Here is an 18438-nt window from a genome sequence, read left to right on the forward strand (position 1 = left end):
ATCTGAGGTGGCTCGTTGTCAATTACCACACATAATAATTATGACCCATTCCTCAGTTTGTAAAAAAAAATCTTCTTGCAGTAATGCACTTACAGTGAAAGTCTATGGGTCAACGACCTTCAGCGGATTAAAAGCAGGGCTCTGAATCGGTTCGAGGAACGAAAACAAAAATGAAAACGAAATCAAGTTTAATCGATCTGAACAGAAACACTTCTGGTTTACAGCCATTAACTGGTTAATAACGTTATTTTGTCGTACTGTTTACTATTTTAATTTGGCAGTCAACCAATCACAAATTCAAATAGTATGGCCTATGCAAATGTGGGGTTGACGCATCCAACGTGAGTGAAATGCCCACGCTGAGCTGTCAATTCATCATAGGTAAGTCGCAAGGCAATGTGCATTATCTGTTGGATCGCAGGAGTTTATCCGAGGATATGTAACCAACTGTTAAAGTATTATGATGAATATGCATCGTGGTGTGTTTTTAAAATCATTAAAAACCATGTTGTCAAAGTTAGCATTGTGGCTTTATATATAGTCACACTTATGCGTCATGATATTATTAACATTCAAGCTCAAAAAACAAACTCAAAAAGAGTTACAAATGTCGGAGATTTGGGTTTTGTCAGTCATTAACGGCTGCATCTAAAGTTCAGCATTAGGTTTTCATCAGCAGCAGGTTACAAAGTTTATTTTTAGTATGTAGTTTAATATATTTGGCTATAATCTTGTGATATAAAAGATGAAGAGCTATGCACAGGCTGTACTGGCAATGATTAGAGAGCAAACACCAGACTGACACTCTTCTCAGCTCCTCAAATACATAAAACATTAGCCTTTACAAGCATCGTGTTTATTGAATAATGAAAACGCTGTACTTATTCAAAGAACTTCATTCACGATTCAGGCAGGTGGAACTATGGTATGAGGTTTTACCGACAGTTTGAGGATCCACTCAATTTACGAGGTTTAGGCACAAACTCATAGTATAAAGCTATTTAGTATAAAGTTCTATTCAAGCTCTGGTATAAGGAATATACCAAAAAATGTTATTAACCGTTATTTTTTCTAATCAAACGGATTTTGGAACCATAATGTTACAGAAGGAAGGCAGGAACAGAAACGTTAAAATACTAATTCTGTTCGGAGTGAACTGATTGATATTTGTGTGCATTTTTTAACCTGGTTACAAGTTAACTTTTTTATATTTTATTTTCTGTAGAAGTTTAGCCAACAAGACAATAATCTGACAACTTTTATAATATATTCGCACAAAAAATTCACTCAGAATTGTGTTTGTAGTGCATAACCAGAAGTTAATCTACCTAAAACAGCAGTCTGATCCCAAAAAATATGATTTAGACGGCTCAAAAAAAAAAATTTAAATAAAAAAATTGTACCGAAACAAAATGTGCTTTGAGAAAAACACAAGCTTTTTTTTTCTTCTGGGATGCCCATAGACTTTCATTGTAAATGTCAAGCTTAACTTGTATTGAACCTGGAACATTCCTTTAGTCATTTTACCAATCAAAATCATAGACGACCCCACCACCCCCACAAAAAAAAAAATCCAAATAAAGCAAGTTGATCAAAAGAGAAAAAGGAATAAAATATGAATGATGGGCATTCTGAGGAAAAATAATCTGATTGTTCAACACAACATGAAGTATGAAGAACAGGTCTAATCCTGATGTTGTCAACTAATGAGGCAGAAGTCAAGGGGCTTAAATTGATTTCTATCTTGAAACTCTAGCATAGCACTACGTCAACCAATCGAAACACATTTGGCCAGTTTGGGTCATGATCTGTCAGCACTCGATCTGTGCGAGACAGAATGTGTTTTATAGGCTGTCCTGCCTGTTGGTTGCTACGGTTACCTGCTGCTGCGCTTGGCACGGGCTCGTGCGTAATAGGCTTCATAGGATTTGGGTTTCAACTCTAGTGCCTTGGAGGCAAACTCCTCCGCCATCCCAAAGTCCTGCAAGCAACAACAGGACCAACAGTCATACACTGAGCCGTACATGAGGTCAGAGGGAGGTCACACACACACACACACACACACACACACACACACACACACACACACACACACACACACACACACACACACACACACACACACACACACACACACACACACACGTATGTGCATGCGGACATGCACTCAAACACACACATACACGCTTACATCATTAACACACACAAACTCATGTTGGACATGAACATGTCACATTTATATGAGGATGTCAACACTGATTATTACAAAAATCAACATATTTTGAGCACCATTAGTGCAAATATGATACACATACATACAATTATGGAAATGCACGTACACACTTATAAAATGTGTTGACACACACAAATATATGCTCAACAGGGACAGTAGGAAGATGCAATGTGACCACTCAAACCTCTACCTGTACTAAACCTAACTCAAACAAATCCAACAAATGTCAGAAAAACCCAATGAACCAAAGAATCAAACCAAAACAGGGATGAGATCATGATGGGAAGAAAAACTACAGCATGGGCTGAGTGTATAGAGAGCTTTCAAGAGAATTTCTTAATTCAGGGGAAAATGAGAAATAATCATCCAAAATGAGAAAAAAATGTAGCCATAAAGGTGAAAAAATGGGAAGATCAAAATATCTCCTAATACATCAATACCGTCTTTAAAAGCAATTAAGAACACAGACCAAGCACACAACTAATACATGCAGTTTGTTGGTTAGGTAAGTTGCCATTGCATGGTACGCTTGTAAACAAGAAGATTTATACTAGCTGCTAGTAGTCGACAGATAGGTTTTTTTATTTTATTTTATATTTTTTAAATGTCCATATCTACAGTGTAGTACAGTACATCATGGACCTTAGTTAGGGTAGACACCATATTTCATTTAATGCAAATAAAGTGTATAGTGTTTTCAGACACTTGTCTGGAACATTGGATTTTTTGAAGTCCAATTTTCTTTTAGTCCATCTTTTGTTGAATTTTCAATTCAAGTTAAATATGCCATCTACCTTGAATAAGGTATACCACAAATGTTGTCTGATACAATGCAATTGTAAATAATTTGAATTAAAGATAACAAATGAAAAATAAAATAGCTAAAAAAGAATAAATTATTACACAATATTAGAATAATACGCTGAATGAAAATGTTGACGGCTGTGTTTAGCACAAGGCAAACCAGACACAGTGGATGCTGGGATCATGTGTCGTAACTGTACAGGGTCACTTACTCCATTTTGGATTTGCCCTGCAATCCCTTTTCTCTAATACCATATCCTTAACAAATAGACTATCAATTCACCTAAGAAAAGAACATTGGTTGGAATGACTGAAAAATTCAAGGTCAAAGAGTCATTTTACATGATGTGACCAAACTAGATTAATGTAATCAGGGCAATCTCAATTCTTCCTCATAACGTCGCTATGAGTGAAGAGAGACAGAAGGAAGAGAGTTTTATGAAACTCAGAGCTTTGGACTCACATTCATTTTCCTCCGGCAGCGGGAGAGGTTGAGCAGCAGAGACACTTTGAGCTCGCGGAAAGTCTTCAGGTCCTCTGTGAACCCCTCTCGTGGGAACTTCTTCAGGGCGTACTGGTAGCGTTGGGCGGCTTCTTTCACCTTTCCTTTCTGGGTTGGCAAGACACTTTTACTTCTCAATTTAAAATAATAATATACGATTATGATACATTTTCATAAAAACAAATACAATACGACACAAAACTCTGAAATTTATTGTACATGATGATGTATGAATTACATCAGAAGTAACTAATTAAATTAGAGAAAAATCCAGACAAATCCCTTACTTTACTTTTTCAAGGGAAAAGTAATTAAATTACAGTAATTAATGATGCATTACACCCAACACTGTATATTATTGGCAGCATATTCCTATACAAAGTTTGTGTATATACAGAATACATTTCTTTTGCTGAATATTCTAGGATTACAATTCAAATAAAAGCCACTGACCTTGTAGAATCCATCTCCTTCCTCTATCAGTTTGCTCAGCAGAACAATCATAATATCAGGTTTGGATGTGGCCATTGCCCATGTTGCAGGACCTAAATGCAATAGAGCATACAAAAAGAGGCAAAGCAAAGAGTCACCACAGACTGATAGTCCATCTGGGCACCAAATAGCTTGCTAATCTCTGAGGGACACAAAGGAACGAGCAGGCTACCAGGATATCTTGCTTAAAAGGAGGCAAAGTCTACAAACAACTTGTGGATATCACATAAAGCCATGGCAACACGCCAGAAAAAAAAAGAAAGAAACAAATCACGAGTGGCTTGGCTGTTTATACCTTGCCGAAATTGAAATCGGTTTATACTGGCAATAAAAACATTTGTATCCAACAGCTACTGAACTTGCAGTCAGCATGTTTGAGCTCTCTGTGGACAGCCTGAACTGAGGTCAAGTGTTTCCACTAGTTTAGACTGAATGTAAAGTGGAGGGAGGGTGGGAATAAGAGATTGATAGGGGTCTATTAGACCTGTAGATTTCACCATGGGCAGCCAGTCGCAGTATGCAGGCAGGCAGGCAGTGATTTAGTGCAATTCATGCAAGTCGCTGTTGAGGACAAACTAATGAGCACGGGATCAGTAACTGGCCAATAGCCCGAAAAAGCAACTGTGGGGGAAAAAAATGAACGTGTTGTTCACACAGAATGCATTCTTGCTAGACGCAATACAGAATTGCAAAGCAACAGCAAAGGAAAGAATTTAGAGAATTCTCAAGACACATTTTTAACTACTACAGCATCTTAAAAGTCTAAAGCTAAAGGCAAGAGATACTAAAAAAAATTAGCCATAATCAAAGCCGTCCATTATAATACAGCAGCGCTGCAGAATAGAACAACGCAACAGGCTTTTTAAAACTACAGATCCTTAAAAATGTGACATTCATGACACGAGATGCTGAAAATGATCACATAGGTCAAAAACATCCAATCCAATTTTAAAATGTGACGCTAATGAAAAGCAGCTACACGCAACGTTGAAAGACATCCATCACAATACAACACAAAGGATTAGAACAAAATGCAGGTGTTTCGAGACAAGATTTTAACTTGACACATCATCTTAAAATGTGACGCTGAGGGTGCAAGATGCTGCAAAAAAACGAAAAGCATCAGAACATTGACAGACGTCCATCTCGAGATGTCATAACTTTTCAACATCTTTAATTGCGATCCTGCAATAAAAAGAAAAATGCTGCAAAACAGCAAAAAGCATCACTATACAGCATCTCAAGATGAGTTTTAACTTTTCACTTTACATAGGATCTTCAAATGCGATGCTAATGGTACAAGATGCTGGCAAAAAAGCATTGGAACAGTGAAAGATGTCGATCACAATATGACAGCGCATCGGAATAGAACTAAATGCAGGTATCTGAAGATTAATTTTTTACTTCTTTTAACTTGATACAGCATCATAAAAATGCAACACACATAGACTCTCTTATTCTAGCGCATGTTTACATGAAAAAAAGAGTTACAAAACAGTGCAAGAATGCATTCTGTGTTCATGTCCTCCCAAAATCACAAAACATTCTGCAGCATCATGCCAAAATGCAACACCTCTTCCTACATGCAGCCATGCAAGCAGACGGAATGAACAAAAAGAATCCATGTCTTCCATCAGATTTTTGCAGCATTACACAAAATCAACTGTGTTTATGGCTGACAGCAGCTCTTAGCACTTTTTGTAGACAAGAATAGTGATATGAAGATTAAATAACGTTCACATTCGGACATCCAAAACACTATCAGACCCGACCAATGGAGAAGGGACCACACAGGTAACAAGATGGAGGGACACAGTCAAAAATGTCAGATGGGGACAAAGGAGTGTGTTTTACCTCGAGCACGGGTGGGGAGTGTCTGACATCCTGGTTACGAGGAGAGAAGAGGTGGGAAGGGTCACGAGTGAAAGGGTGACAGGTTATTAGGGCAGAGTGAAGCATCATGGGAGGGGCGTCCGTATCAGACAGGGAGCAAAGGTTTATGAAAACAGGAAGCAAAGAAGAGAAAAAGAACGAGATTGATAGTCGGTGGTTAAGGGTGAAAGAGTGACGTGAAAGGAAGAACAGGGAAGATCAGCCGTGAGAAGCCGTCGTAGCAAGCAGCAACATTAGCAAAAGCAACAAGCCCATCGTGATCAGCTGCTGATCAGTGGAGTTCTGCAGTTTGGTGAAGAGCACACGAGAAGGAGGGTTAGACTAGGATGACTGAGGTCACAGGGAGGAGAAAGACACATAAATGTGAAGCTAATTTCATGTGATATTCAATACATGTGCTGCTTGCATTTATTCAAGGTATAACCCTTGGAATTTATGCTGCGTTTCATCTAATATTCCTACTCAATATATGGCCAGTTCCGACTACCTGACACTCAGATGATGACGTGCACTACCATTCACTACTCTTCAAAATCAGTAGTAATTACTTATAATTAATATGTTTATTTAGCAAGGAAGCATTAAACTGATCAAAAGTAAAGGTAAAGACATTTACAATGTCTACAAAAATAATGTAGAAATATTTTTTTCTATCATGTTTTCCACAAAAATAATTAAGCAGCTTGACTGTTTCCATCATTTAATATAAATCATGTTTCTTGAGCACCAGGTCAGGATATTAGAATGATTTCTAAAGGATTGTGTGACACTGAAGACTAAAATTGCATTTTATGAAAAAGCAGTATTACCATCCCCTGTGTTAAAGAGACCAATACCAAAAAAAGGAATGGAAATGAAAGTTGTAGCCACTGAGAAAGCCGCGGTGGCTCTTTTTTTACATGTTAAATATAATACATTTCTTGCGTTTTAAAGCATGCAGACAAAATGCTCTGACTGCATGGTTGCTAGCAATCGACGACAGATGCTTTAAATTTAAATGCAACAGTGTGTCAGGAAATGCTTTGGCTCCGGCATTTTACAATTACCAGAAAACCATATTTTCTTTTCTCACTGAGCAAAAATTATTTATTCAGAAATAAATCACCAAGAGTTTCCGACTTGGAAGTAGGAGGCTGGTGATTTTGACTTTACAAGCTGAACAGAGCGCAGCACTACAACCTCAAATTAACTCAAACAAACTGTGTGAACTGGTGACCTGCAATTCAACATATGGCTATCTACTTTTAGCGCAGCAAAATAGTTATTGTACTTCTAAAACAAAAGCGTAGTTTAGCATACATTTTTTCTGTAGGAAACCATTCCCCTTCCAGCCTACCTATCTTGGCGCCCTTCTTGAGCAGTGCCACCACCACTGACGTGTTCCTGCAGCCAACCGCACGATCCAACGGACGCATGCCGCTGTAGTCCACATGCTCGATCATCGCACCATGATCCACCAGATACTGCACCTGAAACCACATCAAGACCAGAGCTATGGTTTATTGTCTATATATCCCCTGTCAGCTCCTACGTGACATCTGTCTAGAACCATTAGCTTATGCTAGCATCCCATTTTGGAGCCGTAAAGATTATATTTTTAAATGCAGTAGATCTACTGAAAGTTAGTTGACTATGACAAAACCAACCACTTCTGAGTCTCCGTAAAAAGCGGCAAGATCCAGCGGAGTGCGGCCACTCTTGTCTGCATGGGCCGTCGCTGCACCCCTCTCAACCAGAGCGCGGACCAATGGGAGATGGCCTTTAAGACACGCCCAGCTAAGTGCTGTTAGCCCCTCTTTGTCCATCAGAGACAATGAGGCACCTGTGAAATAAGTTAGAAATAGTCAGAAGAATAGAGAGGATTGACTGACAGTCTCCTTTAACATACATCGCAATTGGAAAGAAAAAGACTATCGCAGCTTCCATTTTAGGGCGACTTTAAAATTGATTTTGTAATTAAATTGTATAACTGCAAAAATAAAAATCTAGTGCATGAGCAGGACAGCTGTACCTTGAGCCAGCAGGAACTCCGCCGTACCCAGATGTCCCTCAGACGCAGCCATCATTAGAGGTGTTCGGCCCTGTTTATCAGCCATGTTCACATCAGCACCATGATTTAGCAACAGGTCCACTATCTGCACAACCAACACAGACATTTCAGACTAAAACATCTACAGAATAAACATGCAGGGAATAAAAATTTGACCTTTGCAGCGTAGGAGGTGCCCACCTGCCAGTGTCCCTGCCGCACGGCGCTGAAGAGTGGCACGATGCCCCTGCGGTTGGGCTGAGCCACAGCGGCACCCTGCTCCAATAAAAGACGGCACACATCCAGCTTTCCCCGACCCGCTGCTGCTGTCAGTGCTGAGTTATAGAGAGAGTCTCCTAAGTGAGCAGTTTGTGCCTTCATCTTTAAATCAAAATACAAAACGGGTTGTCTGGTGGTGTTGTACCTGTTTCACCCCAAAGTGTGTCAAAGTTGTTTATTTGAGCTCTTTCCTCCTCTTCCTCATCTTTCTCAGGCAGGTCAAGCAGGTATGATACAATCTGTGTATAAAAACCAAGATATGTGTAAGGTTATTGTTGTTGCTGTAGTGTGTATATATATATATATATATATATATATATATGCATGCAACAACATGTTAAACATGCTATATATTGGCCTATTACATATAATTATATATTAACTGAGATGCTTAAAAATGGTTAATGCTCTAAGACTGCTAAATCTATTAAGTATCATTAATACATTCATGTATTTGTATATAAAAAATATGGGAAAATGTGAATGTTTTAATAATAGCAAAATACAATTTAAAATAACTGTTTCCTAAGTTAATATAATTTAAAATGTTATTTATTCCTGCGATGTCAAAGCTACATTTTCAGCATCATAACTCAAGTCTTCGGTGTCACATGATCCTTCAGAAATTATACTAATATGATGATTTGCTGATGAAATCAGTTGTAATGCTTAACATTTTTGTGAAAACCATGATGCACTTTTTCTTTGATGAATAGAAAGTAAAAAAATAATTAAATAAAAAACAGCTTTTTTGTGAAATAGAAATCTTTTGTAAAATTATAACTGTATTTACTGTCACTTTTAAACAGTTTAGTGCATTCTTTCTGAATGAAAGTATTAATGTCTTTCCAAAAAAAACCCTCTTACCTCTGTATAGCCCATACTAGCGGCTGCTATGAGGGCCTGTTGTACTGCATGGCTCTTGCTGAAGGATCCGGCCGGCTGTCCGTCTGTGTTCCACTCGCACTGCACCAGATACTTCACCACCTCTAGATGACCCCGCAGGGCGGCGTGGACCAGTGGACACTGACCGTTCTTATCCAGGTGATCCACCTAAACAGAGAAAGAGGAGAAACCGAGATGAAACTTTGATCATTGAAAAACAGCCTTGCGTTCCTATTGGTTATCAGTCTCTATCTAGACATGTCATGGCTGACCGTGGCTTTCTTGCTGCAGAGAGCAGTGATGATGGGTAGGTGACCCGCAGCGGCTGCATAGCCAAGGGGAGTGAGCCCGCTCTCTGAAACACCCTCCACATCCGCCCCAAACTCCAGCAGTAAAGCCACAGTTTCCAGGTATCCCAGGTGAGCGTGCACACACAGGATGGGGGCGTTATTCAACACCTCTGTACGATAGTTCACATTAGCTCCACCCATAATCAGCAGCCGAGATACCTAGAGAAAGAGATGAAGATTACTGTACTCACAATGAACAATTTCTTGCTGATAAAATATTACAAAATGTACACAACTGGGCCATTAAGATAAAAAAAAAAAAGAAATTAATACTTTTATTTACCAAGGATGCTTTAAATTGATTAAAGACAGTTAATACAGTTTACATTGTTACAAAGCATTCCTGTTTGAAATAAATGCTGGCAAATTCATTTTAAATAAATAATTTTTAAACATGAAAATATATATTTTTATTAATTTCAATAATGTTTTACAATATTTTTACTGTATTTTTGATCACATAACTTCTGATCACATAACTTTTGAACACAGACTTCTTTCAAAAATCTTACCAAACCAAACCTTTGAACAGTAGTTTTTTTTTTTAATCATGTAATGTTTTAACTTGAGATATCCCTTTCAAAGAACCCAAACTTTTGAATGGTAGAATAAATTCACTGTAGAAATATACATGACTTTTCCAAGATTTTGAAAGATTTTCTTGACTTTTCCATGTCATGAAATCACTTTAAATTCATAATATTTTCAGTTTTTCTGTGACTGTTTGTTTTTTTATACCTTGATGTTGGGTGTGTAGAGGTTTCTAAGTGAAGCCAAAGCTGCAGAGAGCCCTTCCGTACTGTAGGACACCCACAACCCCTGCAGCACTGAGGAGGAAACCCCAACCTTCTTACTCAGGCCCTGAGTCCAAGAGACATTAGTGTTCATAAAAAAAAAAAAACATCACGACTGGCAAAACATTTCTGGTAGTAATATAAATCTTTACCAAAATCATTTATTATATACTGCTCTAGTCAGTATCAATTTAGCAAAGATCAGAAGTGTTGTAGTTGTTATAGTTAGCCTAACCTTAAAGATGTGAGCTTTGAGAATATGGTGGCCAAGTTCGAGGGTCTGTTGTCGATTAAGTTTGCTGTCTTGCCGTGAAAACCAGAAAGCAAGCAGTGTGTGGCCACTCCTAAAGAATCATGGGAAAAGAGACAAGAGAATGGTATAAGATAATTTACTTCAATACTGTAATGAGACAAAATTAAGGGCAGGAATCAAGTCATTACATTTAGCTGAAAGACACACATTCTGACTCCTTGAGCTCCTCACCTGGGGTCACAGAGGAACTTGGTCTTCTCTCCATCCTCTCTCCAGATGAGCCACTCTCTGAACGAGGGGTGGACGAACATGCGCGTTCCATCGCGTCTTTTCACCAGGAAAGGCGACAGGAGTTCAGACCTCTGCTGGAAATCATCCCAGTCCAGGGCGGCTCCACGCACCATGCTGGCGTTCACGGCAGAGTAGGCCTGCTCGTCAGTTAACGGGTGTAGAGAAGCCACGGCCACGTTCAGCAGGGGAAGAACGCGCTCGAATGACGACTGAGTTGGGAAACGCATGTTCAGCTGCAACAGGTAGACCTCAGCCAGATTCACTGGAACCACCTGAACACAAACAGATTCAAGATTCAATTAAATAAATATACACAAAAAAGCTGAAACATATTCATCCTTTTAGTCGTTGCCATTTAAAAGCATTTTATTTCCCCTATTACTTTATGAAAAACACTAATGAAACAAAACAAAACATAAAATCATACCACAAGCGGAGATAAAATAAATAAAAGCATACCACACATATAACATATAAAAATGAATAAACTAACACTACATATATATCTCTGAAAAGCTCAAATAAAAATAAATAAATAAAAATAAATTAAATAAATAAAAAAATCTATATCACATATATCTTTGAAAAGCTAAAATAAAAATAACAAGACTGAAAAGCTATATCATATCTCTGAAAAGCTAAAATAAAAATGTATCAAATAAAAATAACAAGACTGAAAAGCTCAAATAAAAATAATAAAATAAAAATAACAAGACTGAAAAGCTATATCACCTATATCTCTCAAAAGATCAAATAATATATAAATAAAAATAAATAAAATAACACTGAAAAGCTATTTTTTTGTCATTTTAATTGTTTACTGCCTTTTATAAACGTCTTTTTTTCTTTCTTTTCCCTTTTTAATAAAATAAAAAACACCACATAACTCTAAAAAGCTACAATAAAATAGTACATACACAACACTGAAAAGCTATCATTTTTTTTGTAATTTTTAATTGTTTACTGTCTTTCTATTATTTCATTTGTATTTTTTATATTGTATGCATGAAGTGTCACTCCTTTGATGTACTTCGTAATAAAGGAGGCATCTGTGTGACCCCTGACCTTGTAGCTGGAGCTTTTGAGCACGAGGTAGCCCTTCTCAATGAGGTCCAGTGTGAGCTTCAGGTAGAGGTAGGAGCCCCGGCTCAGACTCTTCAGATGAGCGCTGAGTTTGGTGAAGGCCGCGTTGTCCAGCTTGCCGTTGAGCGCCACGTTGTTCTGGATCTCCTGGCTGGAGTGCAGCCGGTGCAGGATGTAGCCCTGCAGGTCCGAGTCAATCGCATCACTCTCCTCCAGACGATCCAGAGAGATGCGGTGGAACGGCAACGGACGAGTCACATCCTTAGATACAGAGAAAAAATAGCACAGAGCAAATAAGTAAAAACGTAAATGGAAAGAAAAAATGATTGCTATGGATGGATGGGATAAAGACCTGTAATGTCGTTCTGACGGTGACCACCAGTTTGAGCCAAGGAGGGAAACGCTCAACGGTTTTGCAGAGGAAGGAAACAATAGTTTCTCCATAATCCGGTTTATGGAACTCTGCCTCATTCAACCCGTCAATCAAGATGATGAGATTCTCCTCACAGGCAATCTTCCTCTCTGTAAATATTGCACGTTTTAAATATTACATGCACGTACTGTATGTGTTTGTACAGTATGCGAGTATGCATGAACACATTTACGTACCTCGTTGCAGGATCTCCAGAGGTTCCAGCAGACCCCTGCGGAAAGCGTTGAAGGGGTCCTGGACGCAGGAGCGCAGGCTGAGAGTGCTCTGCAGGTGCGGCTGGCGGAGCAGAAGATCTCGGTAGGCCTGCATCTGAGGAGCCCTACACAACAACGCTGCCACGTTATGCACAAACTCAGGGACCAGGCAGGTGTACGCGTTGTCGGCCTGACAGTAATGGTACGCCACCACCTACAGTTGAGGGAAGCACACGAGAGAGCAGACATAAGCACACATTTACATTCACAAGACAGCCTGGGTTGAGAACTTGTTTTTACCTTTGCTTGGCAACATTAAGTTCTCAAATCCATCACTGAATTTGATTGGTCAAACATTGTTACAAAAGTGCTGATATTTCACTGAATAATTAAGACGACAGATTAAATCAGGAATAAAATTCCAATGGTTCATACAGCTTTGTTTGGAATGTTGTTTTCATTGGCGAAGCAAAAATAAATCAACTTAAATATTGTAATATTGCGTGTGAAATGTACACTACCATTCAAAAGTTTGGGGTCAGTAAGATTTTTTTAAAATACTTTTATTCAGAAAGGATGCATTAAAGTGATCAAAGGTGACATTAAAGACTCAAATTGTTACAAAAGATTTAAATTTCAAATAAATGCTGTTCTTTTGAACTTTCTATGCATAAGAGTCCTAAAATGTATCATGTAATGATGCTGAAAATTCAGCTTCGACATCAGAGGAATAAATTGTAACATTAAAAAGAGAAAAATAAACAGAAAAAGATAATATTTCAGAATATTATTGTTTTTTTCCTGTATTTTTCATCAAATACACGCAGCCTTGGTGAACAAGAATCTTGCTGACCCCAAACTTTTGAACAGTAGTGCAAGTTACTTCTTTTTTGAACGGTTGTTTAAAAGCCATATCAGCACTACTGTATTCATTATAGAGTATCAGGCACTACTACTGTATATATGGCAAACACAACTCAGTGATACATATAACACAGTAAAGGTGCTCAGTACATCTACAGACTCCTGCTAAATGTGGATTTAGACAGAGAAACGCACACAAAAGCACAAAACATTTCCAGTCTCTGGGATTTAGTGCAGGAATTGCTTTAAGCTCAAAAACACAATGCATTTAAAACTAGAGAAGGTTTTATTAATGCATAAAACATGATGTAGTTGGAGTGCATCAATGGCTTTATTCCAATATTATAAAACTGCTTCTCCCCTGGATTCACTTCATCAAGCAGTTTGTGTGTGTGTGTGTGTGTGTGTGTGTGTGTGTGTGTGTGTGTGTGTGTGTGTGTGTGTGTGTGTGTGTGTGTGTGTGTGTGTGTGTGTGTGTCAAAAGCTTGTCATCATTAGCAATGCAGAGCTCTGAGTATATCTAATGGCTGTGCTGGGAGACTCTGTGCATATAAATATTTGATAAGGCAACAGAGCCTAAATAAACCTTTGTGCTTAAAAGAATAGAGAAAGAGAAAGAGAGAGAGAGGAGCAATGTAATAAAGACAAAAGGAAGAAACAGGGACACAGAGAGATAATAAATCAATAGAAGAGAAGAAGAGAGGGAGATTGAAAGGCCTATGCCTGGCTCTGTTGATTATGTTGGTATTAGTTGGCACCTGAGAAGCCAGTCTTCTGAGCGCCTCCTCCTGGCGTCTCCGCATCTCTGGCGTCCCAGGACAGCTGCTCCCACCGACCAGAGTGCCGTGAGCGGACTGAGGCTGGCTCAAAGGAAGTGTGTCGCCATCTGAGAGAAAGACATGGCATGCATGGGATGCGAACACTTTGCCGGATTTTAATATTCAATATCGCTGAATTTAAAAGCACTTAGTAATAAACTAAAATAGTATACTATAAAAACGGTGCGATATGACAAAAAAAAAAAAAACTATTACGGAAAATATATATATCATTTTCATATAATTTAAATATATTATCAAATATTAACTAGTATCAGTAACTAGTCACCAATTAATGTTTTTTTTTGTCCTGTTCTGAAGCTTGACAGTTGTGTTGTGATGGAAAAGCTGAAGTAATTCCTTTTGATTTTTGTTTCACAGACAAACTAACAGCATGCAGGTTTGATGTCACAACACAATGATCAGTAAATAAAGACAAAGAAATAAATAATTTTTTGTTGTTGTTGCTTGTCTGTTAGATGTTTATTAAAGGGATAGTTCTCACACACACAACAATTCTATCATCAGTTACTCACTCTCATGTTGTTCCAAATCTGTATGAGTTTCTTTCTTCTGTTGAACAGAAAAATAGATATTCTGAAGAATGTTGGGAAGCAGACAGTTGACGGCACCCATTGACTTCCATAGTATTATTTTTTCGATTATCGAAGTCAATGGCTACCATCCACTGCTTCCCAACATTCTTCAAAATATCTTCTTGGGACAGAGCTTGAGGGTGAGTAAATGATGACAAAATGTAAATTTTTGGGTGAACTATCCCTTTAATAGGAATATATTCCTTTAACAGCTTAAAGCATCTAACAGACAATGATGCGATTCTTTTAAACAAATCCACTCACGTTTTGGTGAGGCGTGTGGACTGTCAGAGGTGATCTGTCTCATGTGGATGCCGTGGCAGCTGAGAGCAACTAAGCGAGAGATGATGGCTGTTTTGCCAAAGCCCACGTTTCCGGCAATAACGACACCTTGATTGGCGGTGGGCTCGCTGCTGCGAAGACACACGTCAACTTCCTGGAACAGCCAATCTCGACCGGTGAAAACCGTATCAGGCATCAGACTGGGCACCTCGAAGAGAAGTGGCTTTAGGGCGATGTCCGGTGGCCGGTATGGAGCAAAGCGCACTGCATCATGGGAAACATTAGGAAATGCACCAAATTAAACAGGTTTATACATAAAAAAACTTTCCAATATCCCACCCAAAGCCTATTTTTTTCATTTCAAGTTTCACGATATTCCCCCAGTTTCATGACAAGGTCTAAACCTAGTCCCAGACTAAAATGCATGTTTGAGCTGTTATAACTGAAAGCAACTTGCACTGACATATCTTAAAATATGTTACTGCCATTGTTTTGTCACAAGATTCATACCAGTGATGTTTTTTTTTCTAAGCCCAAATTACAAAAGTTACTTAAATATCCTAATTGAACTAAGGCCTAATCCTGGCTTAATCAAAGAGGTCTGTGAAACCAGGCCGTAATTTCCAAATTCAAAAGTCTGCACATTGCAGTAATCATTTTTAACCAGCAGGGGGAGGTGCTTTGTCTGAAAAAGGCCAGATCTTAGTCGAAGCTGCAGTGTGAAACACCATAAATCAGTGGTTGTTGAAAGGGTGCTTTGACCCATTAATGTATGCCAGAAAATACATCTGAATTAATCCTCAACGCATCAAGAACAGGAGAGCAGTCGTCACTGAGCAGTTGCCAAGCTCACCGGAACCACATAGCAAAATGTATACAATTTATACATAGCAAAATGTATATTCATCATCATGTTAATCCACCACATATATGCTTGCAATAAATTCACATTCATTTTAAAAATCCTCATCTATAGTCAACACAATTAGCATAAATTATTAAATGTGGCTATATTATTTCCCGATTGTATAGGCTTATAGTGCAACAAGTTTGATGGAGCATATTATGAGGTTATTTATCCCCCTATTTGCATGTGCACTATTAATTAACCAGATAACATGTGAATGAATTATCTGTGGATTAGCATAAGGAGGTGGGCGGGGTCACGCAGGGTGAGGTGACCTCTATGAGCATGTGTGCTGAGCTTGGGATGCTAGAAGACACTATTGGTACATAGAAAGAGAGACAAAGAAAAAGATAAATAGAAACCAGGGCAGCCGAGCAGTAAAATGACTAAAGCGGCGAAGGTTGTAAATAAAGAAAAGATGAAAGAAAGAAATTTAATCAATAGCATTTAAGCGGCACACATTAAAATCTCCTTTCATGGCACAGCTAGGGTGGCTTCACTTCCCAGGATGTTTTCCACAATTAAGCATCATTATCACTGGTGGAAATGGCTCTTAATGTCTTCTGAAAGAGTACTATACTTATACATGAAAGAACCTGCTTGTAATTGCGGTAAAATTATGTCATTAGCTACAGTGAGCTAGAATTACTGGATACTTTATGTCTGACATACAGTTTGAGTATCATGTCACTATAACTAACCACACGGATAGAGTCCACCTCCACTTCTTCGTCACCAGTGCAGTCATCCTGAAATAAACAGGTTGTTTGGTGAATTGTGACTCAAGCTGTTGGAGTCAGAGAGGAAACCCAGAACTCTCACTGCTGATTTAGGAGGAGTGGTGGAGCCTTGACTGTGAGCTTTAGACAGCAGGCTGAGCTCTGACAGATGAGCCAGCGCTAATGCTAATAGGAAGTCAATACTTTGATCTGGACAGGAGACAGATTATGGCAAGGCAGTCCAAAGGGGAAACAAAGAACAGCAGGACGAGGGGGGGAGAGTTATCCACGGAAGAGCTTATGAGTGTGTTGAGTTTGCAGAGGGAAGATGTGAGAGACGCAAGGTGCACATGCCCATCAATATAATTAACATTACATTATAGAGGTTACTTTTAAAAGGGACATTCTGTCATTTCGTAGAATTCTATTTTTGTTTTTCCTGAAGTTACTTAAGCCGGGTGCACATGATTTATTATAGACTTTTACAACTGTTGCCTGTCAGACTGTATGAACATGATCCCCGTTGTAAGGCATGTTACACTGTACGTTCTCAGTTTTAATTAATGTCAGACTTCATGACAGTCAAGACGTGTAAAAAAAACCCAGACACATGCAAGAAGACTCGTCCGGAGTTTTACATCATCTATCCGTGATGCGTTCAGTGACTGTGAGCAGAATGTACACTGAAATGAGGGCTAGCAAACAAAAACAATCTCTAGTGTTAATTATGATCATGGATAGTCTTGAAAAGAAAAATGGAAAAAATGAAGACGATGTTTGTGGAGCAAGTAGTGGTTTGTGGTTGTCTCATTAATTGTCATCAGGTTTGGCGATCCTATTGGTTTTTGATTTAACGGTTGTCGTAGGAGAAGCCACACTGCAAGACTGTGTCAAAACGTCGGACACTGCCAGAATTTTGTCTGAGGTCAAATTTGATCGCAATGGTCATTAATCAGCTGTCAGCGAACAATCAAACTAGCGATGTGAGATTTTGGCCTAGGATCACAGGAATCTTTTAGGATTCTCAAAATGTGTCTCAGACAGCAAAATCATGGGCAAAATTGTACAGTGTGAACCCAGCTGTACTGCATAATGTTAATCAAGGCTGTGTGTAGCAACACCCCCAGAAGGTTGCTGAATTCTAAAGAAACTGTAATATGTACAGCAGCATTTGGACACAATTGACTAGATTTGTGTCTTACATCTTTTAATAGCCTTTAATAACCATTTTAATCACAAATTGCTGGTTGGGAAATTAGCAAGAATTGCATACTGTAGATAAAGTAACTCAGCACAGAATAGCCTTCCCCAACTTACAGACAGTTTTTTACAGGAAGACGACTCAATGTTGTTCCACTTTGTCTTTGTGAAAATAACATCTGATCCTTCCTCTTTAGATAACAACTTTTCAATTGTGGGAAGCAAGCGATTCTGCAATATTCCCCTGCACTCCAAAGCATTAAATGACTTTTCACAGTGAAGTATCTCACACATAAAAAGGCTCCCCATACAATGACACAGTCTCTTCCTCAATGCTTCACTGTGGTAGAGATGCATTTATTATTATGTTTCTTAGCATATTTTCGAAGACACCACTCAAGTATCACCATGCAACTCATGTTCATTCATCCCTCCCCTCACAACTTCCCATAATCTCTTCATTGTCGTTGATGTTTTTTCCGAGACAGCAATAGCTTTTTAATAAGTGCATTTGTATAAAGTTTGCCATTTCCTCAC

The 18438-nt window shown here is 38.6% G+C and overlaps 1 protein-coding gene across 5 annotated transcripts in view; it reads right to left on the reverse strand.

The window, feature by feature from the left end:
* Positions 1–18438, reverse strand: part of tanc2a (tetratricopeptide repeat, ankyrin repeat and coiled-coil containing 2a) — a 175079-nt gene that overhangs the window by 3651 nt on the left and 152990 nt on the right. For 4 of the 5 annotated variants that reach the window (XM_077212124.1, XM_077212125.1, XM_077212126.1 and 1 more), the window contains 18 exons: positions 15058–15339; positions 14138–14265; positions 12498–12729; positions 12241–12410; positions 11871–12149; positions 10746–11077; positions 10497–10605; positions 10206–10328; positions 9390–9626; positions 9100–9285; positions 8378–8471; positions 8155–8288; positions 7936–8059; positions 7571–7746; positions 7261–7393; positions 3993–4084; positions 3501–3647; positions 1881–1981 (listed from right to left, as the gene is read on the reverse strand). In XM_077212124.1, the coding sequence (XP_077068239.1) occupies positions 1881–1981; positions 3501–3647; positions 3993–4084; positions 7261–7393; positions 7571–7746; positions 7936–8059; positions 8155–8288; positions 8378–8471; positions 9100–9285; positions 9390–9626; positions 10206–10328; positions 10497–10605; positions 10746–11077; positions 11871–12149; positions 12241–12410; positions 12498–12729; positions 14138–14265; positions 15058–15339 (3079 nt within the window). The remainder of the gene's footprint in view (positions 1–1880; positions 1982–3500; positions 3648–3992; positions 4085–7260; positions 7394–7570; positions 7747–7935; positions 8060–8154; positions 8289–8377; positions 8472–9099; positions 9286–9389; positions 9627–10205; positions 10329–10496; positions 10606–10745; positions 11078–11870; positions 12150–12240; positions 12411–12497; positions 12730–14137; positions 14266–15057; positions 15340–18438) is intronic. The other variant, XM_077212127.1, reaches the window with a different exon arrangement.

Source organism: Siphateles boraxobius, unplaced genomic scaffold, assembly GCF_051911475.1.
Source record: "Siphateles boraxobius isolate OS27281-9 unplaced genomic scaffold, OSU_SipBor_1 66, whole genome shotgun sequence".
NCBI lineage: Eukaryota > Metazoa > Chordata > Actinopteri > Cypriniformes > Leuciscidae > Siphateles > Siphateles boraxobius.